The sequence below is a fragment of the Vanrija albida genome, assembly GCF_041260175.1.
Source record: "Vanrija albida strain AlHP1 chromosome Unknown contig_3, whole genome shotgun sequence".
In the NCBI taxonomy this organism is placed as follows: Eukaryota; Fungi; Basidiomycota; class Tremellomycetes; order Trichosporonales; family Trichosporonaceae; genus Vanrija; species Vanrija albida.
In genome coordinates, this window is record NW_027191422.1 from 2,754,886 (window position 1) to 2,768,496 (window position 13,611).

Sequence of the window (13,611 nt, forward strand, 5' to 3'; positions counted from 1 at the left end):
GCGCGTTCAACATTTCAGGTCGGCTGTCGAGCAAAGTCGGGATAGACTGGGTGAGGGGAGTGATACGGGGTCGGGGTTGAGTCACACGTCATTTTTTGTGCCTGGAATCGTCTTGGACAACAGGGGCGAGCCGCGGCAAAGGCGTCGAGCGCTGACAGACGACGACAACGGACAACGGCGAGCGACAACTCGAGCAAGCAGCGGCAGTGACGAGCAACAACCAACGACACACTGGGCCAAGACCATCTCAAAAGACTCGACCCAACAGCAACAGCGGCAACCCACACCCACCCACCCACCACCGTCGACGGCGACACCACACCCCATACACCCGCTGCACCATCCCAAGCAGATGAATTAGCCAAACGCAACCCCACAATCGCACCACAATGCGTGACGGTCAACTGGTGCGTCCACCGCCGCCGCACCTTCCTCGCGCAACCCCCACTGACACCCCAGGCCGACAAGAAGGCCGCGCTCTCAAAGGCCCTGTCGGCCGCCTACCTCGAGCACCAGATCGCCGACCTCGAGTCGCGCGTCAACGCCATCGGCGTAGACGACAAGGACAAGGCCGGTGGCGCTGGCACCGAGCCAAAGGGGCCGACGCCGGCCAACAGGTCGCCGACGCGAGCCCCGCGCGGCCGCGGAGGCCACCAGCAGCATCAGCAGCGGCGCATCGACGAGGGGTCGAGCGCGAGCGACTCGGACAACGAGCCCGACGGGTGGCGCGTCGCCGTCGTCGACGTCTCGGCGCTCATGTGGGCGCCCAAGAGCGTCCGCCGCCTAGTGCAGCGCGGGTACGAGGTCGTGGTCCCGCTCGACGCCGTGCGCACGCTCGACATGCTCAAGAAGGGCTCGGCCGTGGTCGCGCTCGCTGCGCGCGCGGCCACGCGCTACGTCGAGCACGCGAGCCGCCACTGGCGCCCCGTGTCGGCCGACCCCAGCCTCGCCGTCCAGGCCGGCACGCACTACAAGAAGGGCCGCGGGCTCCGGCTCCAGAGGGACGAGGAGAGCGCCGCCCCGCCAGCCGCCGCTATGGCTGGCGACACGCCCCCGCCAAAGTGGGTCGCGTCGGTGCTCGGCTGCGCGGCGTACTTCACGACGATTAGCCACGCCGAGGAGGCGCTCAACGGGCTCGACGACGAGCCCCGTCCCGCAGTGCTGATCGCGCACCCCCCGCTCAGTGCCGAGGTCGGCCCGCCGCCCGTGGACGAGCGCGCGGATGCGCCGGCCCAGCAGCACAACCTTGCGGAACGGGCCGAGGGGTACACGGTCAGCCTGGAGGCCGGGCGGTTCGAGCTCGGGCTCGAGGTGCTCCGCGACGACGATGACGACGAGGGCGAGGTCGAGGCCGTGGGGAGGCGCGGCCGTGGGAGGGGACGCGGAGCGGCTGGAGGAGAGGGAGGTGGTCGTGGTGGTGGAGGTGGCGGCCGGGGCCGCCGAGGAAGGAACCGGGCCGAGCGCGATGCCGGCGCGCACCGCGACGAGCCCGAGCGCGAGGTCAAGATCTTACTCCGCCGCCCGGTCGAGGAGCCCGCAGACGCGGCGCCGGCGCTCACGCCGGGCACGCCGCAGCGGCCCGAGTTTGGTTCGGCGCCCGCGTCGCCGACGATCCCGAACGGCGAGCGCGACGAGCACGAGCCGCGCGAGCGTGGCCACCGTGGTGGCCGGCGTGGGCGTGGCGGCGGTGGCGAGCGTGGTGGTGGCCGCGGCCGTGGTGGGCGCGGAGGCGCCAACGCAGACCGCGGCGGAGGCTTCACGCTGCTCCAGCGCCCTGGCCCACCGCTCGCGCACCACGTCCGCAGCATCGACCCCGCGGGCCGGGCGCCCCCGCCCCCGCAGTTTGCCAAGCGCGGCGGCGGCGCGTTCGGCGCGCCCGGCCAGGGCCGTCCGATGCCCGCGGCCCCGCCGTCGCCGTCCGCCCCGCCCCCCGACTGGTCGCAGCCGCCGCACTGGCCGCGCCGCGCGTACGCGAGCGCCGACGCCGACGTCCCGGCCCCGCCGCCGGGCGGCCAGCGCGTCGTCCTCCTCCAGCGGCCCTCGTGACACGGCACTGCACCTGTGGTTTAACTCTCCCTCTTGGGCCTGCAAAGCAGCCCGACCGTCTCGGTTTCGACGCGACAGCCAGCCAACGCCGGGCCGCCTGCCAGCTATTTGCGAGGCACCTCACCTCGCCACCCCGCCCGTGCTGCGTCGTACGTGCACCACCTGTCCGTGCCCCTGGTGTACATAGCTTGCTAGCGAGTGGGCCGCCATTGTGGAATGCGCTGTCGCAGCACAGTTGTTGCGTCGATTGAGAAATGAATGCGTTAGTCGCCGGCGCGGCGCCGGCTGCCTGCCACTTTGTGCCGCCGTGATTGTTTTCCCCCGTCATTGTTTTTTACGCACCAAAGGCGTCATAGTCAATTCTCAGCGCAACGACGCCAACGCTGCTTGCTCCATCAACACGTCTCGTGTACATACCCATCCACCCATCCATCACCATGCCTTCCGAGATCACCGTTACTGGTGCGAAGAGCGGCGGCTGCTGCTCGGGCTGCACTGACAACGGCGCAGAGCTCCCCGCCGAGCTGGCCCTCGAGCTGCACAACGGTGAGCAAGCCCGCCGCCCACGACACGCGCCGAACCCAGCTCACGCCCACCCCCAGCGTCCAAGGACAAGCAGATCCGCGTCGAGCGCTTCGAGACGGCCGAGAACCTCAAGCACCTCAACTTTGTCCGCGAAAAGGTCAAGGACATTAAGAACTTTTGGCTCATCGTGCTGGTGGGTATCGGTCTGCGACGGCGCTGACCCCCAGCTCTCGCACCCCCACGTCGGCGCCGCGTCCGCGTCGGACCGCGAGGCGCTCTCGTACCTCACCGACATTGAGCTCAAGCAGGACTCGAACGACCCGCGTCCTTTCGAGCTCATCTTTGTGCGTTGCGCGTTTGCGAGACGCCGTCGGCGCCGCTAACTCGCCCAGACCTTCGCCGAGAACCCCTACTTCACCAACAAGACGCTGAGCAAGAAGTACACGCTCCGCGAGGGCCTGTCTGCCGCGCCCGCCGACGGCACCATCACCGAGGAGCTGCGCGACTTTGACGCCGAGCTCGACCTTGTTGTCAGCGTGAGTGGCTTGTGTTTTGGTGGCGTTTTTTTTCCCTTTGCTGACACGCCCAGGCCGACAAGATCGACTGGAAGGAGGGCAAGGACCTCGTGGCCAAGCAGCCGCGCAAGCTCGGCAACGCCGACCTGGACGTGGACGAGGACGCCGAGATCGAGGGCGACATCGGATCCTTCTTCCACTTCTTCTCCGAGGAGGGCGACCCGTTCCAGTTTGGCTTCCAGGTCGTCGAGGAGCTGCTCCCCAACGCGTCCGACCTCTACCTCGGCGGCGACGACGAGGACGAGCTCGACGACGACGAGGACGAGGATGACGAGGACGACGAGGGCTCGATCGACCTCGAGGACGACGACGAGGACAAGCCCCCCAAGAAGAAGCAGCGCAACTAAGCGCGCGGGGGTGTGATCATAGAAAAGAGTGCCGCGCGCGTGGGTCGCGCCGTGTGCAAGTGTCCATGTATCGTGATTGTGGTGTGGGCGGGGGGGCGGGGTGGGGCAGGTGTATGAGACGGGTGCCGCCGACATCGTCCTCGACACGTCCTGGAGCTGCTTCGACTGACACCCCGCGGCCTCCTCCGGCCGCAACAACCCGCGCTACTGCCCATGTCCCTCGCCCCCCCCACTACACACACGCCACACCCATGCAATGCATCATCGTCAACATCACCACATCCACATCAGCTCCTGATCGTGGCGTTCCAGTTGAGGTTGGAACTGGGCCGTCAGCGTCGCTCCCCCCATGGCAAACCCACCGTCCGAGCATGCCCTGGCGGTGCACCTCCTCGACCTTCTTGAACACGTCGCTGCTGCCCTCAAGCACAGCAAACACCTCGCGGGCGACACGGTCGTTGAAGCGGACGCCGGTGCGCTTGCCGCGCTCGGCGGCGCGGAAGAGGTTCTTGATGCCGGCGTGCCAGCGCTGGCGCTCGTTGAGCGCCTTGGGCACCTGGATCGTCTTGACCGCCGTCGTCTTGGCGTGCAGGATGCGGATCGAGGGCGCGCTCATCTCGATGGCGCGGCGCAGCAGCGGGAGAGGGGGCTGGTTGGACGCCGCCTGGATCTTTGCCAGGATGTCGGCCGCGCGCCGGTCGGCGCTCGCCTTCTTGCCGTCGCGCATCATGAGCTTTGTGAACAGGTCGAGCACGGGCTCGACCTTGGGCGGCAGCGCGCCGGGCGTGAACCCGCGCTGAGCCTGGGACTGCGCCTGCGCCGCGGGCTGGACGAAGGCCGACGACGAGGAAGAGGACGAGGAAGAGGCCTCGGGCGTGGCCGTGATGCGCGCCAGGTCGGCAAAGGCGTCGGACCCGCCGGGGATGGCTGAGCGGCGCGCGGCCGACGTGCTCAGCTGCCGTGCTGGTGCGAGTCGTGCGAGTGCTGTCCGGAGCGACATGTTGTGCGTGTTGGTTGTGGCTCGAGGTCGTCTGTCTGACTTTTGGGCTCGTTTCTTTGAAGGGCTCGGAGGGAAGTGCAAGAGTGCAGGGCAGGATGACTTTCCCACGGTGGTCGCATAAAAGTTGGCGGCTTGCGTCGTTGGTGGCCAAGGCGGAGGTGCTTGCCGGGCTTGCAAGATTTCTGCGCGACGCCAGAGCTGCTACTCGCTACATCACACACTACACTACACGACACAATGGCGAGCAAGAAGCGCACCGCAGATACCGCAGAGCTGAGCAACAAGGCTCAGGCCGTCGGCCAGGAGACGGCGCGCCCACAGACCAAGGACGACGGCATGGGCGAGTTCGAGGACGCGTGGGAGGACGAGATTGAGGACGAGGTCGTCGACGAGGACATGATCCCCGAGGGGGATGAGGATGAGGACGTCGATGGTGGGTAGCAGCGTGTTTGCTGAGTGAGCAGTGCTGACGCCGACGCCAGAGTTCACACCCGCGATGGAGGACGAGGAAGCACCAGCACCCAAGAAGCAGACGTACCTCCCCGGCACAAAGTTCGCGGCCGACGAGCAGCTCGTGGCCGACAACTCGGTGTACCCCTGCCTGCACCAGATGTCGTACGCATGGCCGTGCTTGTCGTTTGACGTGCTCAAGGACACGGGCGGCACCGACCGCTCGAGCTTCCCCGAGACGGTGTGGGTCGTGACGGGCACTCAGGCGGGCGAGGTGCCGGGCCAGGGACGGGCAAAGGACGAGGTCGTCGTCATGCGCATGAGCGGGCTCAGCCGGACGCAGTACGACGACGACAGCGAGGACGAGGAGGACAATGACGAGGTCGACGAGGACGCAAAGCTCGACTTTTTGACCATCCCCCACGTCGGCGCCGTCAACCGTATCCGCGCCGCGCCGGCACCGGCCGGCGGCGCCCTCCCCGACCCGTACCACGCCGCGACGTTTAGCGAGACGGGCAAGGTACACATCTGGGACGTCAAGCCGCTCATCGACACGCTCTCGGGCCCGAGCAAGCCGCGCCAGAAGACGCCAGTGCACACGATCAACGCGCACGGCAGGAACGAGGGCTACGCCGTCGAGTGGGGCCAGTCGGGCCTGCTCACTGGCGATGTCGCGTCCAAGATCTTCCTCACGACTCTGACACCCACGGGCTTCTCGACCGCCGACAAGCCCTACACTTCGCACACGAGCTCGATCGAGGACCTCCAGTGGAGCCCGGCAGAGCCGACCGTGTTCGCGTCCGCGTCCGCCGACAGGACAGTGCGCGTCTGGGACGTCAGGAGCAAGGGCCGCAAGTCGGCCGTCAATGTCACCGCGCACGACCAGGACGTCAACGTGATTTCGTGGAACAAGAATGTCGACTACCTGCTTGTTTCTGGCGGAGACGAGGGCGGCGTCAAGGTCTGGGACCTGCGCATGTTTGGCAAGGCGTGAGTACGAGTGGGCGGTGCGGGCCATAGGCGGGGTCCGATGGCCTCCACAAGCCTCGGCGTCAGCCCCCTCCCAAACTCCACCCTGGGCACTCGCTGACATTCCTTGCGCAGCAAGCCAACCCCCGTCGCCCACTTCACATGGCACACGGCGCCCATCACGTCCGTCGAGTGGCACCCCACCGACCCGTCCGTGTTCGCCGCGTCGGGCTCCGACGACCAGGTCACACTATGGGACCTGTCAGTCGAGCAGGACGACGACGAGGCGTCGCGCAACCAGGCGACCGGACCAGACGGCAAGCCGCTGGATGTGCCCCCTCAGCTGCTGTTTGTCCACCAGGGCCAGAAGGACGTCAAGGAGATCCACTGGCACCCCCAGGTGCCTGGCATGGTTCTCTCGACCGCGTCTGACGGCTTCAACGTGTTCAAGACCATCTCGTGTTAAGTGAGATCGCACGTGGAGCGCCGCCGCCACCTGGGACCGGCGCCAATCTTGTGTGATCGACCAGGCTGGGATCGGCCAGACTGGTGGGAATCGTGGAGTCGTCCCTGGTTCCAGCGACGTACTCCACGCCCTGCACCACGAGACTGGTCTGATGCCGGGTGGGTAGGCACAGTCGTAACAACTTGGTGGATAGATAGACCTTGTCGTGGTGTCGAGCCCCGACGATGCATATAAATTTGTATACAAGTTGTCGAGCACGGCTGGCTGTTTCGAGTGCACGGCTCGGGTGGCTTAATGGGATCGGCTCGGAGTGGCTCAGGGGTGGCAGGCGGGCTGGCTGGGGTGCCGACTTTTTGCGTCATTGGCTGCGCGCTAGTCGTGTTACTTTCAATCCAAGATATACCCAGAGCCGACGACGACGACGACGACGACGGTTGCTCACAGGCTCCAAGTGGGGTCCGCTGCAGAGCCGTGCACCTCGGCGACGGCGACGGCGCTCCGCTGCTGTTGCCTCGGCGTGCATACGGACGGGTTACAGTCGGCTGGCCAGGCCAACCGCAGTAGTGCCAAGAGGTCGTTTACAGGGGTTGTCGGGAGGGGATTGCCGAGAGGAGTTGCCTGCCCATCACAGGGGCGCGCGCGCCGCGTAAACAAGCTGACCTTTGCAAACTCGCGACTCGTGACCATTTTGCCTTGGCTGCTCTGCTCTGCTCGTTTCGTCGTCGCCCTCGCCCTCACCCTTGTCGTCGTCGCAACATCGTCGTACAGCGGCTGACAACTCCTCTCTTATCTGATCGCCAGGTGTTTACAATACACCCCTGCGCTCACGACTCTGGACGCCGACGCCGCCAACTGTAGCCTGTATCTCGGATAGTGCCGCCATCGCACGGCTCCCACCCGCCCAACCTGGGTCCTCCCACCCCCACCCCAGCCGCCGCCATGTCCGACAGCGACCGCACGTCGCCGGAGCGGACAACGGCCAAGACGGCCACGGCCAAGGGCACAAAGGGCCAGCGCGTCCCCGCCGGCCTGCCGCACGAGCACAAGCCGTTCGAGCTCATCCCAAACTGGTTCAAGGCGGCCCTCAAGAACAAGCGTACCTGGAAGACGTGGATCCGCGTCGTGCTCGTCCTCATCGCAAACCTCATCATGATGGTCGCCAACAAGTGTAGGTGGACGCCGGCTTGGGGGAGCGGCGGCTGATTAGCCCAGCGGCGCATGCGCTCGGCGGCGCGTCCTTCTTCGGCATCGTCTGTCTCGGTATCCTGCCGCCCATGCTGCCCTTCTCCATCAGCGTGTTCGCCTACTTCTCCATGGGCTTTGGCATGGTTCTCGGCTGGATGTGGGGCGTCTGCGCGCAGGCCTCGGCACATGCCGCGCGCGACAAGACGCGCCTCAACAACCAGATCCAGGAGGTCCTCGCCAACCGCGGGCCCAATGAGACACCCGCCGTGGCGCTGAGAAGGGCGACGTTCGAGGCAAAGTTCCTCGACCCCCGCAGCTCAGCAGTCTTTGGCGTCTACATCTTCATCGGCGGGTACGCCCTCGGCACCCTGCGCGCCAAGATGCCCAAGTTGTAGGTCATGGGCGGGGTGGTCGTGGTGGTGCTGACCCAGTGCAGGACCTTGACGACTGTGACTGGCACCATCATCATGTGCTGTGAGTCGAGCACGCTGACACCGCTCGAGTAGCTACGCTGACACCGACCCCAGTGAATTGTGCATTTGGCCCCCTGTTCCCGGCACCCAACTACATGCTCTCGGTGAGTGGCACTGTCTGTGCGCAGACCGCCACTGACATGACCAGAAACAACTTATGATCCCGGGTGCAGTCTACTACGCCACAGCCCTCGTCAGCCTCATCCTCATCTTCCCCCAGTCGCTCAACTATGTCACCGTCAAGGGATTGGTCAACACGCAGCTCAGGCCGATTGACAAGCTTATCAAGATGCAAGATGAAGCCCTCGCGACGAGCCCGGGCGACGTCGACGCCTGGCACAGGCTCTCCCTCGACACACACACCTCGCGCCGAGACTTTGTTCGGGCCAACGGTGGTCTCGAAGGGCAAGCCAAGATGCTCCAGCTCGAAGTCTCCCGCGGTCGTATCAGCGCCGGCCAGCTCGCCCAGCTTGTTTCCAAGACAAAGGACCTGGCCACTGCCGCCTTTGGCGTCGGCTCGTTCATCGTGAGTGCGCCCAGCGAGCATCGCTTACACCCAGACCGTTGTCGACGACATGCACAAGGCCCAGACGCGTTTGCGGGACAAGCCCCTGCCCCATATCACTTCAGTCGTCAAGGAGAACGTCCAAAATGCCTTCAACGCCGTCCACGCCGGCTCGTCGCCAAATGGCCGCTCGCTCAACGACTTGCTGCCCCAGGTCTCCGAGGCCACGGCTGACCTTCGCGCCGCCTCCAACAAGGGCCTCGAGGACGCAATGTTCTGGCTCAATGAGATCAACCACCACCGCTTCAAGAAGCACCCTGTCGACTCACCAGTGATCACTGTGCGCCAGGAGAACCTCCAGAGGCTCAAGGACGCCCTCGCCGACTTCCTCAACAACAAGCACCTCGCCCTCCTGGGCCCATTCAAGCCGCTCTTCGATGAGCAGACGGGCCGCCTCAAGATCACCGACCCCAAAAATGTCGACAAGGTCGCCTTGTCACTCCGAAGCCTGTTCAGATGCTTCATTTTCACGACCACCTACGTCAGCTACGCCAAGACGCTCGTCGACTACCTCGAGTTTTTACTCCTCATCGAGCGGACCTCTCCAGAGAACAAGCTCCAGTTCCCTGGCCCCGCAAAGTTTGCCGACGACCTCATCAACACTGCCACCGACAAGGATCAGAACGACACTGACGGCCTCAACATCAACTCGCCCCTCAACGACAATGGGAGGGACTCAACCACAGATCCGACTCTTGATGATGGTGATGACCAGGACGATGTCGACGAGAAGAGGACAAAGAAGAAGATGCGAGCGCCAAGGCAATGGGGTGAGTTGAACACTTGGCACTTGGAACCCGACCTGACCTCCTGTAGCCAAGGACCCCGATGCTGGCGATCCGAAGACAGTCTTCCAGAGGATCGGGCGCTACGCCGTCGCGGGGTTCAACCACATCTTCTCGCCTAGCGGCGTGTTTGCTCTGAAGTACGGGCTGGTGTCCGTCGTCATGTGGATTCCATCGGTCGCACCGGGTAGTGCAAAGTTCTACTACGACCAGAGAGGTCTCTGGGCCCTGATCATGTCGTCGACTGGTATGGGTTTCATCGCCGGCGAGCAGATTCTCAACTTCCTCGAGCGTGGCGGTGGAAGTGTGTTGGGTGCCATCCTTGGCATGGCCGCATGGTACGCTGGCAACGGCGGTGGAAACGGCTTCCGCTATGGCTTTGTTATCGCTACTGTGAGTTGTTTGACCTGCCCCCTCAAGCTGACCCGTCAGGCTTTCTTCGCATCGTTCCCACTCCTTGTCCGAATCAGCGGCCCTCCTGAGGGCGCGGGCTTTTGGCTCATGACCGGCTTGACTACAGTGGTGAGTAGGGGTGTGCTCGAACCACCCGGCCGCCAACTAACTTGTGCTAGTTCACGGCGGGTTACAGCTGGGACGACGCACACAACCCGAACGGCAACCCCGGTAAGGGCTACGAGGTCTCCGGAAAGCGAGCATTGCTTGTCATCATTGGTATGCTACTACCCCAGTCTGGCCACATTTGTTGACGCCCGCGACAGGCTTCGTCGGCGCCTTCTGCATGATGATGCTCCCCCGTCCAGTCTCTGGCAAGAAACTTCTCCGAATGGGTCTGTCCAAGAATATCCAGGAACTTGGCTACCTGTTTGGAAAGCAGGTCACAGCTTTCGAGCAAGGTCGCAGCGACAACGCCGCAGGCAACCAGGACGAGATCAAGAAGGGCAGGGTGCAATCGTTCCGCCGCCTCATTCTCCGCATCTTTACACGCGTGCTGGACATCGCGCAGAAGATCCCCATGGCTCGAATCGAGCCCGACCTCTGCGGCCCGTGGCCCAGAGACCTCTACAGGGAGCTCATGCAGACCCAGGCCGACATGCTCACGGCGTCCTCGGTCCTCTCGACTGCGTACTCGCAGATCTCGCCCGAGTGGTGCAGCACCTTGACGGAGCGGAGCGAGCTGCTCCACCCGGCCTTCCTCGCCGACTGCATGTCGCTGTTCGCTGTCCTCCGTCATTCGCTACTGGCCGGTACCCCCCTCCCGCCCGTCCTGCCCATCTTCGAGCGCCTTGCGTACTACCGATCCGGTGTGCACGCTCGCTTCGCAGCGACCCAAGGCAAGGTCGACCCGACCGCCGACAACGACCCCGATGGCGAGAACAATGATATCGACCCAGAGGACGATGACGAGCCGACACTCAAGACCGAGGCGGCGCTGGCCAACACGTTCAGCCATGTCTTGACGTGGCAGAACTGCTATGTGAGTTGTGGCGCCCGTGGCAGTGCTAACCCTTGCAGGACGACCAACTGCCCATTTTCGCCACCTCGCTCATCTCGATCGTGCAGCTCGTCAGCGGCCTCAACAACATGCACGAGATTGTGCTCGAGCTGGTCGGCGAGGCCGAGCTCGATGGCTTTGACCGGGCACAAGAACGGTGGGCCAAGATCGAGCTGGACGTGTAGACGTGTTCCCCAACATAATCTTGTGCTTCTTGGCAGCTGCATAATCTCAATCTACGATGCATACAAAACGCGTACAACAGCAGCGGGCGGGGGGCCTGGCTGCACATCACAACACAAGTAACAACACTCCTCCGCTCTGCTTCTAATCAAACTCGTCGGCAAACTCCCACTTGTAGCAGTCGACGCAGTCGATGTCTGGGCGGGCCTTGGGCACGCCGCCGTGCTTGTCCTTGCCGCCCTTGTCCTTGTCCCCGTCGCCCTTCTTGCCCTTTCTCCCCCATCCCCACCACGCGAGCCAGCCGTCTTCGTCCTCGTCCTCGTCCCACTCCTCGTCGCCCACGGGCCACGGGTCGGTGAGCACCTTGGTGATGACCTCGGAGATGCGGTGGGTGCGGATGTCCACCGACCAGCCCTTGACCGTCACCGTGTCGTACAGGATCGTCTGGCCGACGTGGCACTTGGACTCGAGCGCGAACCCAGCGGCATAGCACCCGCTGTACGTGCCGGTACACGCACCCATGGGGATCGGGTCGGCCGTGTGGTAGACGTGCGTGATGCCCGAGAGCTCTGGGCTGATCGCCGGCGGGCCGGGGAGGTGGAGCCGGCGTGAGGGGAGGCGGTCGCCCGGTGCCTCAAACCCGACGGCTGGCGCGCCGAACGCGTTGCCGATGAGCGCAGCGAGCCCACCGCCGAGCGAGTGGCCCGTGAGCCAGATGTTGGCGTTGGGGTAGAGGTACGTCAAGTTGTTGTACAGGTTCTGGGGCGGGTGTCAACCGGGCTCACGATACCCGCACTCACTGTGCCGACCGTCGCGTATACGCTGTCCTCGATGAGCGCGTCTTCGAGGCAGCTCTGCTTGCACTTGTACCCGCCGGCGTGGCAGTCGCACACGGTAGACCACGAGAAGTCGACACGGGCGCAGCAGCACGAGAACATGAGGTTGTCCTGGGGCGTGGCGTCAGCACGCGTGGCGTTGGCCCAACCGCCCTGCTTACATTAAACTTGTCGTTCTTTGACGTGGGCCCGCCCGAGCCGAGCACGCCGGCCGACGTGCCCTTGATGGCGATGATGACGGTCGAGTTGGTGTCGTCTGCAAACTGGCGGGTTAGCAGGAACAGAGTCATTCACCCACGATATGGCCGCGCAGCCCGTCGGCGTCGGGCTCCCAGCCGAACGGCACGGTCGCGTTGAACCCGGGCAGCTCGTACCACCCGTCGCTCTCGGGCACCGAGTAGGCGTTGGCCGAGAGCTTTGCGAGCGCGAGAACCGTCTGGCGGTCCGTCATGTCTGGCGCGTCGATCTCGACGTCTTCCCAGGTATCGTCGTCCTCTGCGAAGGTGGGCGCAGCCCAGCCAGAGTAGTTGGCCGTCGCGACGCGGGCAGCGCGCGCCGCCTGCGCCCAGGACAGCATGTGCGGCGGCCGGCGCTTGGCGCGGCGGATGACGGTCGGGCGGGTCCGTATGGTGAGCGCGTCGGACCCCTCCTCAGTGAGGAAGGACACGCCCTCGGCGTCGTGGAGGAGGAGCGATGGCGCGGCGTTGGCGTTGGCGAACCCGCGCGCGCCGCCCTGCGCAAAGGCGTGCCGCGGCGCGAAGGATACGGTCGCTGTGGGCTCCGGCGCGTCGGGGGGGAGCAGGTAGCCCAGCAACAGGGGCGCGTAGTGCGTGAGCAGGGGTATCTTCATGGTGCGTGTGCTGGTGGCGAAGGTGAGGCGCGATTGTGATGGCCTGTTGGGTTGTGGGGTGGTGCCTCGGTCACGGTGGTGGCGGGCGGGGCGGGGCGAACGGGAGCAAATCCCATGTCGTCATGGCACGTGACTCAGCGCTCGTGCGCTTGCTGTGGCAAGGTGGCACCTGCGGCGACGAGAGCGACCTCCGTGATGGGCCCCGCAGCTCCCACGACGGCGGCGGTGACGGGAAATGTTGCGCGGAGCGAGGCCTGGCCACGCCCACGTCGCGTGGAGACACGAGGTGGCGGACACGGTCGAAGACAGGGTCATGACGCCGCCACGCCCACCCTTGTTGTCGCCCATACCGTCGTAAGTTGAGAATAGACACTTGCGCACAGCCACGCTCCTGTGCAAGATGAGGTGCGAGATCTCGCCGCCGCGGCCTCTGATCGATCGGAGCTTGCACATGCAGAGCCCTCTTCGCCGCGTTGCGGCCTCACGGCGACACGGCGACACGGCGACTCGGCGACGGCTAACTCGCCCTCTCGGATCCGACTCGCTCCGAGCTGCGGCGCGCTAGTGGCACCAGGTGCGTCATGCCGCATTCACCGCGCATGTCCCGAACTTAGCACGCTCCATTCAACCTTGATGTCGCCGTGGATACCGAGGTGGTCGCATGTGGGTCCATGTGATGATGATGATGCGTCGGCCGAGGTCGTGAGTGGCGACGCGTAATCACGGCTCCACCCGCAGCACGTTCACTTGCGAGTGTGTGTGGGCAAGTACCGAGGTGCGAGGCGCCATGCACACCCCAGACGTGTTCTCACGCCGCTTCTCGATCTCGGAAGCTCGGTCAGCACTCAATGCACGGTCCCCACCAGCGCTCTTCCCACGATGCAGCATAATCTCTTGTCACGG

The 13,611-nt window shown here is 64.9% G+C and overlaps 6 protein-coding genes across 6 annotated transcripts; 4 read left to right on the top strand and 2 right to left on the bottom strand.

Moving 5' to 3' along the window:
* Positions 1-389: 389 nt before the first annotated feature.
* On the top strand, positions 390-2,046 carry Q8F55_004385 (uncharacterized protein; the record flags this gene model as incomplete). The annotated part of the gene is made up of 2 exons (XM_069352903.1): positions 390-407; positions 460-2,046. 2 exons carry the CDS (start codon positions 390-392, stop codon positions 2,044-2,046), a joined length of 1,605 nt encoding a protein of 534 aa, XP_069210321.1.
* A 437-nt stretch (positions 2,047-2,483) lies between these two features.
* On the top strand, positions 2,484-3,493 carry Q8F55_004386 (uncharacterized protein; the record flags this gene model as incomplete). The annotated part of the gene is made up of 6 exons (XM_069352904.1): positions 2,484-2,508; positions 2,557-2,592; positions 2,649-2,764; positions 2,799-2,915; positions 2,964-3,107; positions 3,161-3,493. 6 exons carry the CDS (start codon positions 2,484-2,486, stop codon positions 3,491-3,493), a joined length of 771 nt encoding a protein of 256 aa, XP_069210322.1.
* A 287-nt stretch (positions 3,494-3,780) lies between these two features.
* Q8F55_004387 (uncharacterized protein) lies at positions 3,781-4,493 on the bottom strand (the record flags this gene model as incomplete). The annotated part of the gene is made up of 2 exons (XM_069352905.1): positions 3,781-3,817; positions 3,856-4,493. The coding sequence occupies 2 exons, from the start codon at positions 4,491-4,493 to the stop codon at positions 3,781-3,783; spliced, it is 675 nt and encodes a 224-aa protein (XP_069210323.1).
* A 237-nt stretch (positions 4,494-4,730) lies between these two features.
* Positions 4,731-6,378, top strand: rrb1 (Ribosome assembly protein rrb1; the record flags this gene model as incomplete). Its single annotated transcript, XM_069352906.1, has 3 exons — positions 4,731-4,926; positions 4,976-5,933; positions 6,048-6,378. 3 exons carry the CDS (start codon positions 4,731-4,733, stop codon positions 6,376-6,378), a joined length of 1,485 nt encoding a protein of 494 aa, XP_069210324.1.
* A 939-nt stretch (positions 6,379-7,317) lies between these two features.
* Positions 7,318-11,024, top strand: Q8F55_004389 (uncharacterized protein; the record flags this gene model as incomplete). The annotated part of the gene is made up of 11 exons (XM_069352907.1): positions 7,318-7,546; positions 7,591-7,954; positions 8,000-8,037; positions 8,091-8,140; positions 8,185-8,562; positions 8,597-9,371; positions 9,418-9,779; positions 9,819-9,908; positions 9,959-10,058; positions 10,106-10,821; positions 10,860-11,024. The coding sequence occupies 11 exons, from the start codon at positions 7,318-7,320 to the stop codon at positions 11,022-11,024; spliced, it is 3,267 nt and encodes a 1,088-aa protein (XP_069210325.1).
* Positions 11,025-11,166: 142 nt separating this feature from the next.
* On the bottom strand, positions 11,167-12,708 carry ATG15 (putative lipase atg15; the record flags this gene model as incomplete). Its single annotated transcript, XM_069352908.1, has 4 exons — positions 11,167-11,781; positions 11,823-11,969; positions 12,020-12,121; positions 12,157-12,708. 4 exons carry the CDS (start codon positions 12,706-12,708, stop codon positions 11,167-11,169), a joined length of 1,416 nt encoding a protein of 471 aa, XP_069210326.1.
* Between the last annotated feature and the right edge of the window lie 903 nt (positions 12,709-13,611).